At 34.8% G+C, this 12,077-nt stretch overlaps 1 protein-coding gene across 1 annotated transcript in view; it reads left to right on the forward strand.

The window, feature by feature from the left end:
- LOC129224738 (high affinity cAMP-specific and IBMX-insensitive 3',5'-cyclic phosphodiesterase 8B-like) overlaps window positions 1-12,077 on the forward strand; it is a 209,831-nt gene that overhangs the window by 71,610 nt on the left and 126,144 nt on the right. Inside the window, exon 2 of the mRNA XM_054859286.1 lies at window positions 6,556-6,612. Coding sequence (XP_054715261.1) covers window positions 6,556-6,612 — 57 coding nt within the window. The remainder of the gene's footprint in view (window positions 1-6,555; window positions 6,613-12,077) is intronic.

Genomic DNA, 12,077 nt, shown 5'->3' on the forward strand with positions numbered 1-12,077 from the left:
ACGGGTTCAGACCTGGACACCACCCCCTTTCCTACGCCACTGATAAAATGAGATAAAAACGTTTTTTCAAATAGTCTCAAAAACTTAAAAATATCGAACAATTGACTTTTATTAAGTTTTTGTATCAACACTCGGTCACTAAAAAAGCATAAACAAAGAAATATGAAACACATACCAAACGGTACTAGTATTCATTATTAAATTTTCCTAGATATTACGCTTTTCAAAATATAAAACATTACGAAGACCGGTCGGCTGTACCGACAGCCAGATTTTTCCATCCAGACTGCAGTTCGTCCTTGTTATGGACTCATTAGTCTGGATGACATAATAACCGAGCTGGAAGCAGATGTCATGTCATTGAAGCTGAAAAAACATTACTGCTTAACATTTTTTGTTCAAAAGATCTCTGCTAGGACATCTCAATCCCAGGTTTCACTTTTTGATTTGATCAATTTTTAGTTCAATTTCGAACAGTTAAAAAAAAAAAAACTTTTGAAGGAACAGACCAATTCGAACATATTATTTCTTTGTTCAAAAGATCTCCGTGAGACAGCTCATTCTCTTATCTCTACAGAGGGCCCTCCTACAGGAGAGAAAATAATCGTGGGAAAACGGATGGCATGGCTTTTAAAAGAATCTTCAAATTCGGCAGTTGTGCATGGTTACCTTTTCTTTTCCACATTATCAGATATTCAATGTTATGAAGAAAACAATTAAGTATGTATACGTTACGTATTTAAATTTTATATGCGTTATGGCCCGTGAGGTCATTTTTATATGAGGTGCGGCCCTCTGGATCGTCCCCTCCCCTCTATATATTAAAAAGAAACAACGTCAAAGAAACTATTAAAGGGAGCGCCGGGACAGGCCTGCGTCCAGGAGACCCAATAGCACCTACAGCCTTGCAATTTGGTACAAAATTACTTCGAGCCCAAAGCTTTGCACCTGGAATTTTTTATTTTAAAATTTCGAATTAGTTTTTTATAATTAATTTTTTTGCTAAAATTTCTCGTAAATTGCCTATTAAAGGGATGAAAAATTTCCCACACCTTTTAGCATTCTATGCCGTTCGAAAGAGATTTTTTTTTTCTGCATCAAATAAAGCTTGTTTCAACTTTCACAATTAATTAGAACACCGTGCATAAGGGTTTCTGTTTAAACGGAAAATCCTAGGCTCAACTCAATTCAAGCTCTTAGCTAAAGAACAATATATATTACGACTTTAAAAGCCACTTTTCAAACGTACAAAACTGCCGTTTTGCAATGCTCAGGAGCTCCTTAGCACCTCTGGCTCTGCAAGTTAGTACAAGTTAAGAACCCCATATATACGAGCCGACGCATCAGCTTAAGATTAGCCATTTTTGATCGGAGCGCGTGTTTGAGTTATCTTCTCTGGCGAGTTATCGCATTTGGTGATTCGGAACTCCAGCGCTCGAATACGCTACCTTGCGGTGATTTATAAAACTGCGTCTGCACCTAAAACATTGCCACGTTGCGCATCACGTGTGTCTGTTGACGTAAACACAGGCAGTTTGTTCTGAGTATTTATTAACGCAATCGATGTGTCTTAGTTTGCTTTCAGCTACAGAAATTAATTCGTCCCTTAGTAGTATTCTCGAGCTTCTCAAAATAATGTTAGTTTTTCTTATTTCTTTCAAAAAAGTATTAAATGGTGGAAGCGTAAACAAGAAAACTCTGGATTAACAAAATTGGATAACGTTATACCAGGTAAAAATTTTTATTGTTTTGTATGAATTTGTAAGAATATGAGTTTTTTTTAATCTTAAATTAATTTAACTAATCATATTTTACAGCAGCATTTAGTTGGAATGGACAGTATGCAAAATATTTTCTTGAATATATTATCGTAGAACAAAATGAATAACCGAGAAAGAATTTACTTTATTCCTTTTATTCTCAGCTGAAAGGTTTCGCCAAATTTGTTTAGGGTTATAGTAGTTTTAGTATTGTGCAAGCAAAGTAGCCTTGGCGAGTTTTCGCGTTTTTAGTTAAACCATTTTTAATTTTTATCATGAGTGGAATAAAATGATAGTAAGATTACAGAATTCGATAAGTAAAAAGAAATAATGGTCAATCAACTGAAAAGAAAACTACCACCATATATAAACTGTGAGTACACATTTTATTTATTTTGTTCTGAGTGAATTTGAATAAATATCAGTTTTTCAATTCGATGAAAAAAAAACGAACTTAACAACATTGACTGGACACTTTTCTTTAACCTAATTCCACATAAATGATTTAAATAAAATTTGTTACTACAGTATCCTACTGAAATAGACAGTATGCAAATAAATTTTCTTGAAAATATTTATCGCAGAACAGATTGAAAAATCCAGAAAGAACGTTAAGAATTTGAACAATAAAAAATAAAAGTTCGCCAAAAATCTGTTTATAGTGTTATGGTTTTAAAATTATGTGAAAGAATAATGTATCTTGACAAGATTTCGCATATCAGGTAAATTATTTCCATGACGAATGAATTAAATGCATGATTTCTTTGGATATCCAATCATATAGTAATAGAAATAAATTATCTAGTGTTAAACGTTACTCTTGACAGTCTGCCACGTATGTGCACTATGTGACAAAAATGTCAACAAATGCTGGAAATGTCACGAAACTGAACTTAATATGTACTAATGTATAGAAAAAACGGTACAAAATGAAAATGCCGTTCGAAGCGAACCAAAAATTTATGAATTCCGAATTCAACATCGTGAAAATGGCTGCTTCAGAACAACTTACTGTGTGTTCTACATTAATTGTTTACTTTCGTAATACTTTTTGGTTTCTAATCTCTTTCTATATGGGTCAGAATATCCACAAGACTTTGAAAAATCTTTTCAAACGAATAAAGCGAAAAAATCATACATACGAACAAAAATCACAACACTTTTAGCATTTTCTTCGCTACCACATGCGTTTGTTTTAGTTTTCAATTCCGCCATTAAACAGTGACTGCGGTGCCCCCTATAGTTCGTTGGAGTTGCGAATTGTTCACTGTGAGCAATTATTAGCGGCACGTGAATTGTTTATTAAGTACAATATTATTTGCGGCGAATTTGGCGAAATCCGAAACTTTGCTGTGGTAACCCTAGCCGTGCAACAATGAAAAATCCGATCCAAAATGGCTAAACTTAACCCATTAATGCCTGACATTTTTTTTTTTCAAAGATTTTTTATTTACGGGTTGCAAACAGTGTTTAATAGACAGGAAAAATAATTAAAAAAATCTAATGCAAAAAATAAATGTTTTATTAATAACAGAAAAATTGTCCCTAAAAAGGGACGCTAGGCATCAGAGGGTACATGCTTTTTCAACGACAAATATTTTTTTGCCGACGATTTAATACTTGAAAAAAAAAAAAAAAAAAACTTTCCGACTTTGTCATTTTTGTTGAGTTTGGTGTCAGCAAAATGTAAATCCTGCATAATTTGCTCAAATCGATTTCTACTCATTGCAGAACTAATTGCTATGTTGTTGACATCAGTTGATGGACTCCAGTAGAGTCTCTGGTGGGGCAAGCATGCATATCCACTTGTTAATAGGATAGCCAAAATTAAACGCAGCTCCTCTCGCGTTACAGAAGAGGATGTATTGTTTTTTTGTCCAGCATAGAGGGTGCTCTGAAAAACAAAATCATCCAGTATTTCATCTGTAAAAAACTCTTCAAATATTGACACTGGTGTCCATTCAACATTCAAAAAGCTTGGTGTTTCCACATTCCATACATTATTATTTTTTTATTGATGGATATATCTTTCTTAACCCAATTTCTTTCTGTATTTTTTTCTTTATTTTTCTGCGTTTGCTTGGAAGATGCTGCTCAACATCATCACTGTCACTTGACTTACTATCTCCAACACATACTACCTTACCCTGATTAACTTTTCTAACGGTCATTGTAGCAGAAGATTTCAACTGTTGACCTGATAATTGATTAACATCAACTGAGTCATCCGGCCCACTGTATTCGTCAGTAATTTCACTAACTTGTGAAGGTGGACAAATGCATATATCAGCCTCCTTGAATTCTTCATCATCAGAGAGCTGTTCCAGAAGTGCTAAGGCTTCTTCAACAGTCAGACAAAACAATGAGAAAATCTCAATAAGTTACTGAAAATTATTAATGTCAAAAAATAATTCAGGTTTCAAAGAAGTTAATTTTTGAAACAGTTAGCTTTTCAAATTTACCTAAGTATTTTTCGAAATTGCAGAAAAAAATGTTACTGAAATATCTTTAAAAAATGTAATTTTATTATTAATTAGTCTTTTTAATTTTTAAAAATAAAACATATTGCCTATTTTTTAGTCTAAAAACATTTAATAACTTCTTTTGAGGCCAATTATGAATTCTAAGCAAGAAACTAGCAACGATTCAACAATGCAGCCTTTACTGCCTAGCGTCCCTTTTTAGGGACGCTCTTAAATTGCTATAAAATCCATAAAATTTTTAAAATCTACAAAAATGCAAGAAAAAGTAAACTGAAATATTGATCAAAGTAACATATGTATCAAATACAAATTGATTTACTTGTTAAAAATTTTGAAAACTTACTTTTTTGTTCTTGACATTCTGAACAATGAAATTATTCACGAAGATCATAACAAAATGGTTACAGAACACACTTTACAACGATTATGTGCTGCCGTCTGCAAGTAACGAATTGAAACAATACTAAAGTAATAAATGAACACAATTATTGAGTTGAAATGTTTACTTTTGGGAAATTGAGACACAATTTTTGGACCGTCCCTAAAAAGGGACGCTAAGCATTAATGGGTTAAGCTGATGCGTCGGCCTATCTATATAGCGGCTCTAGTACAAGTTATTCTGAAACCTGGGGAACGGGTGCTTTTTGTACCAAATGGAACTCGTAACGCGTTTTCAATCTGATTCTTTCTAATTGACGATTTAAATCTTTGCGCATCAAATAAGACTGCGAAGCAATCTTCTGGGGTTGGTGAGCGTCAGCGAGCAGGGCGTGGAGCTCCCTCGTTTTTTAAATTTTCAATTTATATTAATTTTTGTGACCTGAATAAAGTCTGGAATTGTATCTGAGCTTACGATGCGATATCAGAAAAAAGAATCATCACTCATGAGTCATGATGCTATTTTTGGCACCTATCCTGGTTTTTGATGTCGATGGAGAGACCTGATATTTCATCACATGCTAAGTTCTCGGGTAAACAAGCCACCCGTGGTCGTGCTGCCATTCTGTTTTCTCATTAGAGCTCTGATTGAGGCGTCGGGCATCACCAGCCTTATTTTAGCAGCCCCACCGCGGGATACGAATTGATCCGCGCGTGCGCTGCGGCGTCCCGCGCTTTCATTTCTTTTGCGCGCCTTTTTTTCTTTTCCGCTTTCATGGGAATGACAGAAGGAAGAATACTAGTTCTTGTTTCACGTTATACCATAATTTATTAATTTTACGTACAACTACTTAGCAAACTACTTTGAGCAGTAAATATAAAGAGACGACGTAATTTCCACCGAAACTTGATTTCAACTACTTCCAACTAACTAAACGCTCGTTAATTGAAATTTCAATCATATGCTGTTGCCAACAATTTTAAGGAATTATAAAAGAAAACAATAATGAAACTTCAACGGAACTTGCGTATTCGCAATTGAAATAAACTGCAGGAGGCGCTGCAGTCTCTGGCCAATGGCTGCTGAAAGAGGTAAAACAAAGACACGCCCACTTACACCTGTACAATGAGACATCTGCCTTGTCCGAGCAAAATTAAACAGTTTTTCCTCTTTGACTAATTTCTGAAATTATCGCAAGGAGGCGCATTCAAGCTCTAGAACAGTGAATTTCATAACATTGTTGTAATCTTTAATTATTAATTATAACAATGTTTCATTCGAAAATGGTTACGATTGCATAAACTTTTCACATTATAGTTTTGATATTTACTATAATCATCTAAAACATGAAGTCAATCATGGTTTTTATGGTTACTTCTTGCAGTTATTCCAAACTCGGTTGGTTGGTTCTATTGGGTTTTATGGCGCAAGAGCCTTGATATGCAATACTGCGCCATAGAAGCTTAGAGATGAATGAAGTTATGTGAAAGACATAGATGTAGTATAACTAGATGCACAAGTACGTAGTGGAAAGTATTGGCCGCAATTGAACGCGCGAATCTTGAATTAATCGGGCATAAGTATAGCCCACGAGGAAGCAAAGCAGTTTGCATCCTATCGCTAACGGCAAAAGTTGTTATTGCGCGCATAAAGTTGTTGCGCGCATGCGCTTTTCGGATTTTTGCCCGTCTAATAGTTCGTCTCGGTTTCCCATGGAACCGATTTCTAGTTGTGTATCTAGCTAATATTACATCTATGGTCAACATGATTTTTTTTTATCAATTGCAGAGAAATTATCAATAAAACCCATTAACAAGAAAATCAATCACGACTTACTGCTTACGTTTTGTTATAAAGATCTGACTAACGACGTTTTTCTGAAAAATAAATCTTTATTTTTCTTGCCATAATTAATTAATTTTCTTTATTGCAGAGAGAAGACGCTGTTCTTAAATTTGGACCTATGTGCCTTAAAATTCCTACGATACACGTAAGTAAATTTTGATTTTTTTTAATGAACTATTTTTTTTTAATTCCATTTCTACGAAAATTTTGAATGAGCAAAAGATGAATCTCATTGTTATCCTACTATTATCTGATAAAAAAATCCGTATTCAGTGCAACCTCGTTTATAACTGACTAACAGAGATCAAAAGCAATCGGGATAATCGGAAATCCGGATAATCCTAGTAATATGGGTATCAATTGCGCACACAGGGAGAGAGTCTAGGGGATCCAGACCCCTCCCATGACCAATTGGGAGGTAATAATTCCAAGCAAAGATAACAATAATTTCAGATTTGATAAATGAAAAAAATAAAATTTATTATCTATCTTTCTTCCCCTACAAAATCGAACTGTAAGTGAACATAAATAGTTCTAAAAGTATGATTTTGCTTTGCTGTTTTTATTTTTAACGATTAGAAAAGTAAATACGTTCATTCCTATGCGTTCTGGTATTTTAATTAAATATTTGTTGTTTATAAATATATTTTTTTAACAAATGCTGATTAATTTATTCATTATTATTATTTTTAAAATTTATGTTAAAAAAAGTTTTTTGTTTCCAATAATCGAAAAAAATCAAAATTTGGATGCGTATTGGAGTATGATATGAGAATGGTGAACCTTCGACCCTTGACCCCCCCCCCCCCCTTGAGAAATTCCTGTGTGCGCCTCTGATGAGTATTGAACCAGCAACTCGTTAAATAAAAACTTACTGTTTATTATAATGAAAGCAATGTTTTGTAACGAAATTACGTACCTAAGTATGTAAGAAATTACGTACCCTACTACTTACCCACGGTAAGAATACCGTGCACCACTGTCTTCTGTTTCAAACTCTCGAAGCATCAGAATGAAGCCATGGGCGTCGCGGCCGGGGGGGGGGTCCAAGGGGTCCGGAACCCCCCCCCCCCCGATATTTGAGGACCGGACCCCCTCAATATTTGAAAATCGGACCCCCCTCGATAATTGTCAAGATGAAATTCATTATTTTGGGGAAATTTTTGCTTTGAAGACTTAAAACAGTTGCATAATACATGATTTACATACATGTTTAATTCATATCAAATAAAACGAAATGAACATCGAAAAAAAAAATAAACTAAAAAAAACAAAATAGGTGATGTGTATAGTGAACGGAAAGTCGGAAAGTGGACTCCAGTGACAAACCATTGCTCTGCTCTCTGCGCACACTAGCTTCAGTGGAGGATGCTAGAAAGGGGACACTTTCTCCCGAGTGCAATGTCAACCATCCATAGTCGTGTCGCCGGCCTCCCCAGATTGAAAGTCATTCCAGCGTATTTGTTGCTATTTAGGGGGAAACAACGGGACAACTTTGAGATACTGAAACTAGAAGGACAACTCCCCCGCCCCCCTTTTTTTACGACTCTCGTGCTAATAAGTCAATAGAAGTCAGACCATGGGTCGCTCTGGTGACTGAAGAAAATGCCTTGGCAACTATTCGCAACTCCACCAAACTATAGGGGACGCTGCAGTCACTGTCTAATGGCGGATGAAAAAACTAAAACAAACGCATGCCGTAACGTATAAATTGCTTCTAAACTTAGGAAATGACAGAAATTTTTTTTCGCATGAATGATTTTTTGTTCTTTACTCATTTGAAAAGATTTTTCAAAGTTTTTTGGTTATTCTGACCCATGTAGAAAGAGATTAGAAATCAAGAAGTATTACGAAAGTAAAAAATTAATGCAGAATACACAGTAAGTTGTTCTGAAGCAGCCATTTTCACGATGTTGAATTCGGTATTCATAAATTTTTGGTTCGCTTCGAACAGCCTTTTCATTTTGTACTGTTTTTTCTATACATTAGTACATATTATGTCCAGTTTCGTGACATTTCCGGCATTTGTTGATATTTTTGTCACATAGTGCACATACGTGACAGATTGTCAAGAGTAACATTTAACACTAGATAATTTATTTCTATGACTATATGATTGGATATCAAAAGAAATCATCATGCATTTAATTCATTCGTCATGGAAATGATTTAACTAATATGCGAAATCTTGTCAAGATACATTATTCTTTCACACAATACTAAAACCATAACTCTATAAACAGATTTTTGGCGAAACTCTTCCATCGCTAATGACAGCTTTTGTAGAGCAATAAAGTAAAGTTGGCGCGATATTTTAGCGATAAAAATTCCAAGCTGTTATTTTTTATTGTTCAAATTCTTAACGTTCTTTCTAGTCGGTGGAGTTTGTGCAAAAACATTTCACTTCCGGATACCAGTATGAAATTTTGTACAGCACTTATGTTCATATAAGGGAGCAAAAAAACGCCGAGAGGCAATTGATTGGAGGTCAAAACTCCCCTGTGGTGACGTCATCAAAATGGCCGCCATGTATCGGTTAGTACGTTGGTTTAACTGCTTAAAACTACATAATAGGTCCTAATTTTGTAAAATTCAAATACATTATCTGAAAGCCGTTTAAAAAAGCTCTTCAACAGTGCTTAGTTTTATTTTCTACAAGCGGTACCCGCACGGCTTTGCTCGCAGTAAAAGAATTAAAAGGTCATTTGATTCGCCTGTATATTTACACACAATGGATGGTGAATTTTTCGTCAATTTGCTATGTTAATTTTGTTCGGCTATTTTATGGTTCCTACCTTCCTTCCTCAGTTGCAAGACAACCCTGGGTGGGCCCTGGCCTTCTCAACAATTTTTTTGTGTAACGGTTCCACGTTATGATAATTTGGTAATTTACTCGTCCACGTTATGATGATTTGCTCTTTAAAATGTTCCTAAAATTGAAATAGAGAAAGAATAAAATCGAATTTTCGAAAAATCGCTTCGAGGTTCACACCCCCATGCTACAAACTAATTCTGTGCCAAATTTCGTGAAAATAGGCCGAACGGTTTAGGCGCTATGCGCGTCACAGAGAGACATCTGGACAGACATCTCGACAGATATCCAGACAGACTTCGACTTTATTATTAGTAAAGAAGACAAATAGTTTGATAATTATTACAATATCAACGTGAAAATTGATAGGAAAACGATGACTTAGGTATAGGTATTCGCCGATATTGGAGTAAAATTTTTACTGTTATACCTGCATTATAAGAGAACCTTTCCAGTTTCATTAAATTTAAATTTGCACTCCATGTTTTAACACTTTTTTTCAGTATTTTACCTGTATACTGATTGAAAGGGAGGTTAAAATGCAGAAATAATCAAAGTCACCACCCCAAATGGATCGATGACTTAACTATTAATGCTAGCGTATAATAAAACAATTTTGTTAAACATGCTTATATTTCAAACATTGAAGAGAAATAGATGAAAATTACACGTTTTAATACAAAGAAAAAGTACCTGTTATAACGAAAACTGTAATAAGTTTTTTTAAGGAACGTTTTACGTATTGCACTGACCCTCACAACTACAAAGAAGTGTACAATTCAGACCTGATCTGACGCATCGACAGCGTGTTGACATCTCTTTGCACTTGCATGATATAATCTGTAATTTCTCAATTGTTATTTCGGGGTGTGCATACCAAAGAGGTTCAAACTCTTCACCAATTTTTTTCCATCCCCATTGACATGGATCCAAGAGCTGAAAATTTCGCTGAAGACATTTTGTCCATAGTGAACACTGCAACATTGCTCTCTTTAGGTGATGAAGAAGAACGTTGCTAGATGGTGGAATACATTCAACTGGTCTGTTTTGCTGGGTGAAGATTATTCTCCTAGCCGCATTTACGGTTTCCACTGAGCTTGATGAATGATACGTTAGGACGACGAAGCGCTGAATAAGTAGGAAATGCTTATTGTCTTTATTGATGCTTTCGGGTACTTTAGTATAGTACAAAAAAACTTTGTCAACATCTCTAAACGCCATCCACATTTTCCATGCAGTACCTAGTTTTACCAATGCTGGAAAAACTAGACACCGGATCAACTCATGTAAAGGCATGGAAAAAAGACAGAAGATCTGGTACACCTTGTGGAACTTTACGGTGCAAAACGTGGATGGAAAGATACCGCAGATATTCTCCACTTCCATACTCCACCCATAGCTCTTGCAGTTTCGGAACTCGGAATATAGCAATAGCAATCACTACATCATCCCTGTCAACAGTTTTCACGGTAATATTAGCATGACCCGGGTATTCTATTGCATGCTGCATATAAAGGAATAGCATCGCATCGGCTTCTTTGTAGGATACAGGAGACATGGTTTCAAACTTGTTCTTGAGCAATTACAGTGTCTTTGTAGGTGCATACAACCTGCGTCCCATCTGGTAGATCCATCTTACGAGATTTTCTGCCAAAAATTCGAAAAGCTCCTTTTTATTTTCATCTTTCGCAAGAAATTTAGTAAATGACTTTGGTGTCAAAACATTGGATTTAATACTTATTCTTGGTCCAGATCCTCTCGATTGTCTCGTGTCGTTTTTCAAACTTCCTTTTGAATACCGGTCAAAAACTAAATCTACCTTACGAACGCTTTTTAGTCTCATTAATATGTACGGCTTCACAATCTGATCGCAGTATTGTTGGACAATTCGAGTAGACTGAGAAAAAAGCATGTGAATCAGTGCAGCCCCATCAATGAACAATTTGGTTCCGGAATAGCCGTCAAAACCAGTCCAGTAGATGGACGATACAAGAAACTACGTCGGTCTTTTTTTCTTGGTTTCCTAAATTTGCCAAGGTTGGATATAGAAGGTGAACACGAACTGTTTTCATGGGAAAAAATTCTTTTACATCCATTTGAGTTGCTTGGCCGGCAACATATAGCTTTGCAAAAAGAGTGCTGCCCTCCTCAAATCAACAATGTTTTGTTTGTCTTTGGACTGAACAGAAATATTTTCTGCTCATCAAGAGGAGATTGTTTCTTTTAATAACATCATGTATGGATAATTTTCTTAACACTAAGCGATCTTCTACAAATGTATTGAATTGGCTTGCGCTGCACTGTTAAAAATGGGTATTCAAAAATAATGAAAATTTACTCATTTTTGAATACTTTCATTACTCAATATAGCTCCGAATCAATAAGGTTCAATTTTGAGAAACACATGTACTCATTTTTTTGAGTACATTCTGGTAATCAAATATGAGTACACATTTGTTTCAATTATAAACACATTAATTAATAATGAGTTTTTAGCTCAGTTATATGTACTCATTTTTGAGTACATTTTTGAATCAAATATGAACACATTCATTAATTAATAATTAGTTTTTAGCTCAGTTATATGTATTCATTTTTGAGTACATTTTAAAATCAAATATGAATACATTAATTAATTAATAATGAGTTTTTAGCTCAGTTATATGTACTCATTTTTGAGTACATTTAGAAATCAAATATAAACTCATTCATTAATCAATAATGAGTTTTTAGCTCAGTTATATGTACTCATTTTTGAATACATTTAGAAATCAAGTATAATGGCTTATTTCAAATAT

Source organism: Uloborus diversus, chromosome 6, assembly GCF_026930045.1.
Source record: "Uloborus diversus isolate 005 chromosome 6, Udiv.v.3.1, whole genome shotgun sequence".
Lineage (NCBI taxonomy): Eukaryota > Metazoa > Arthropoda > Arachnida > Araneae > Uloboridae > Uloborus > Uloborus diversus.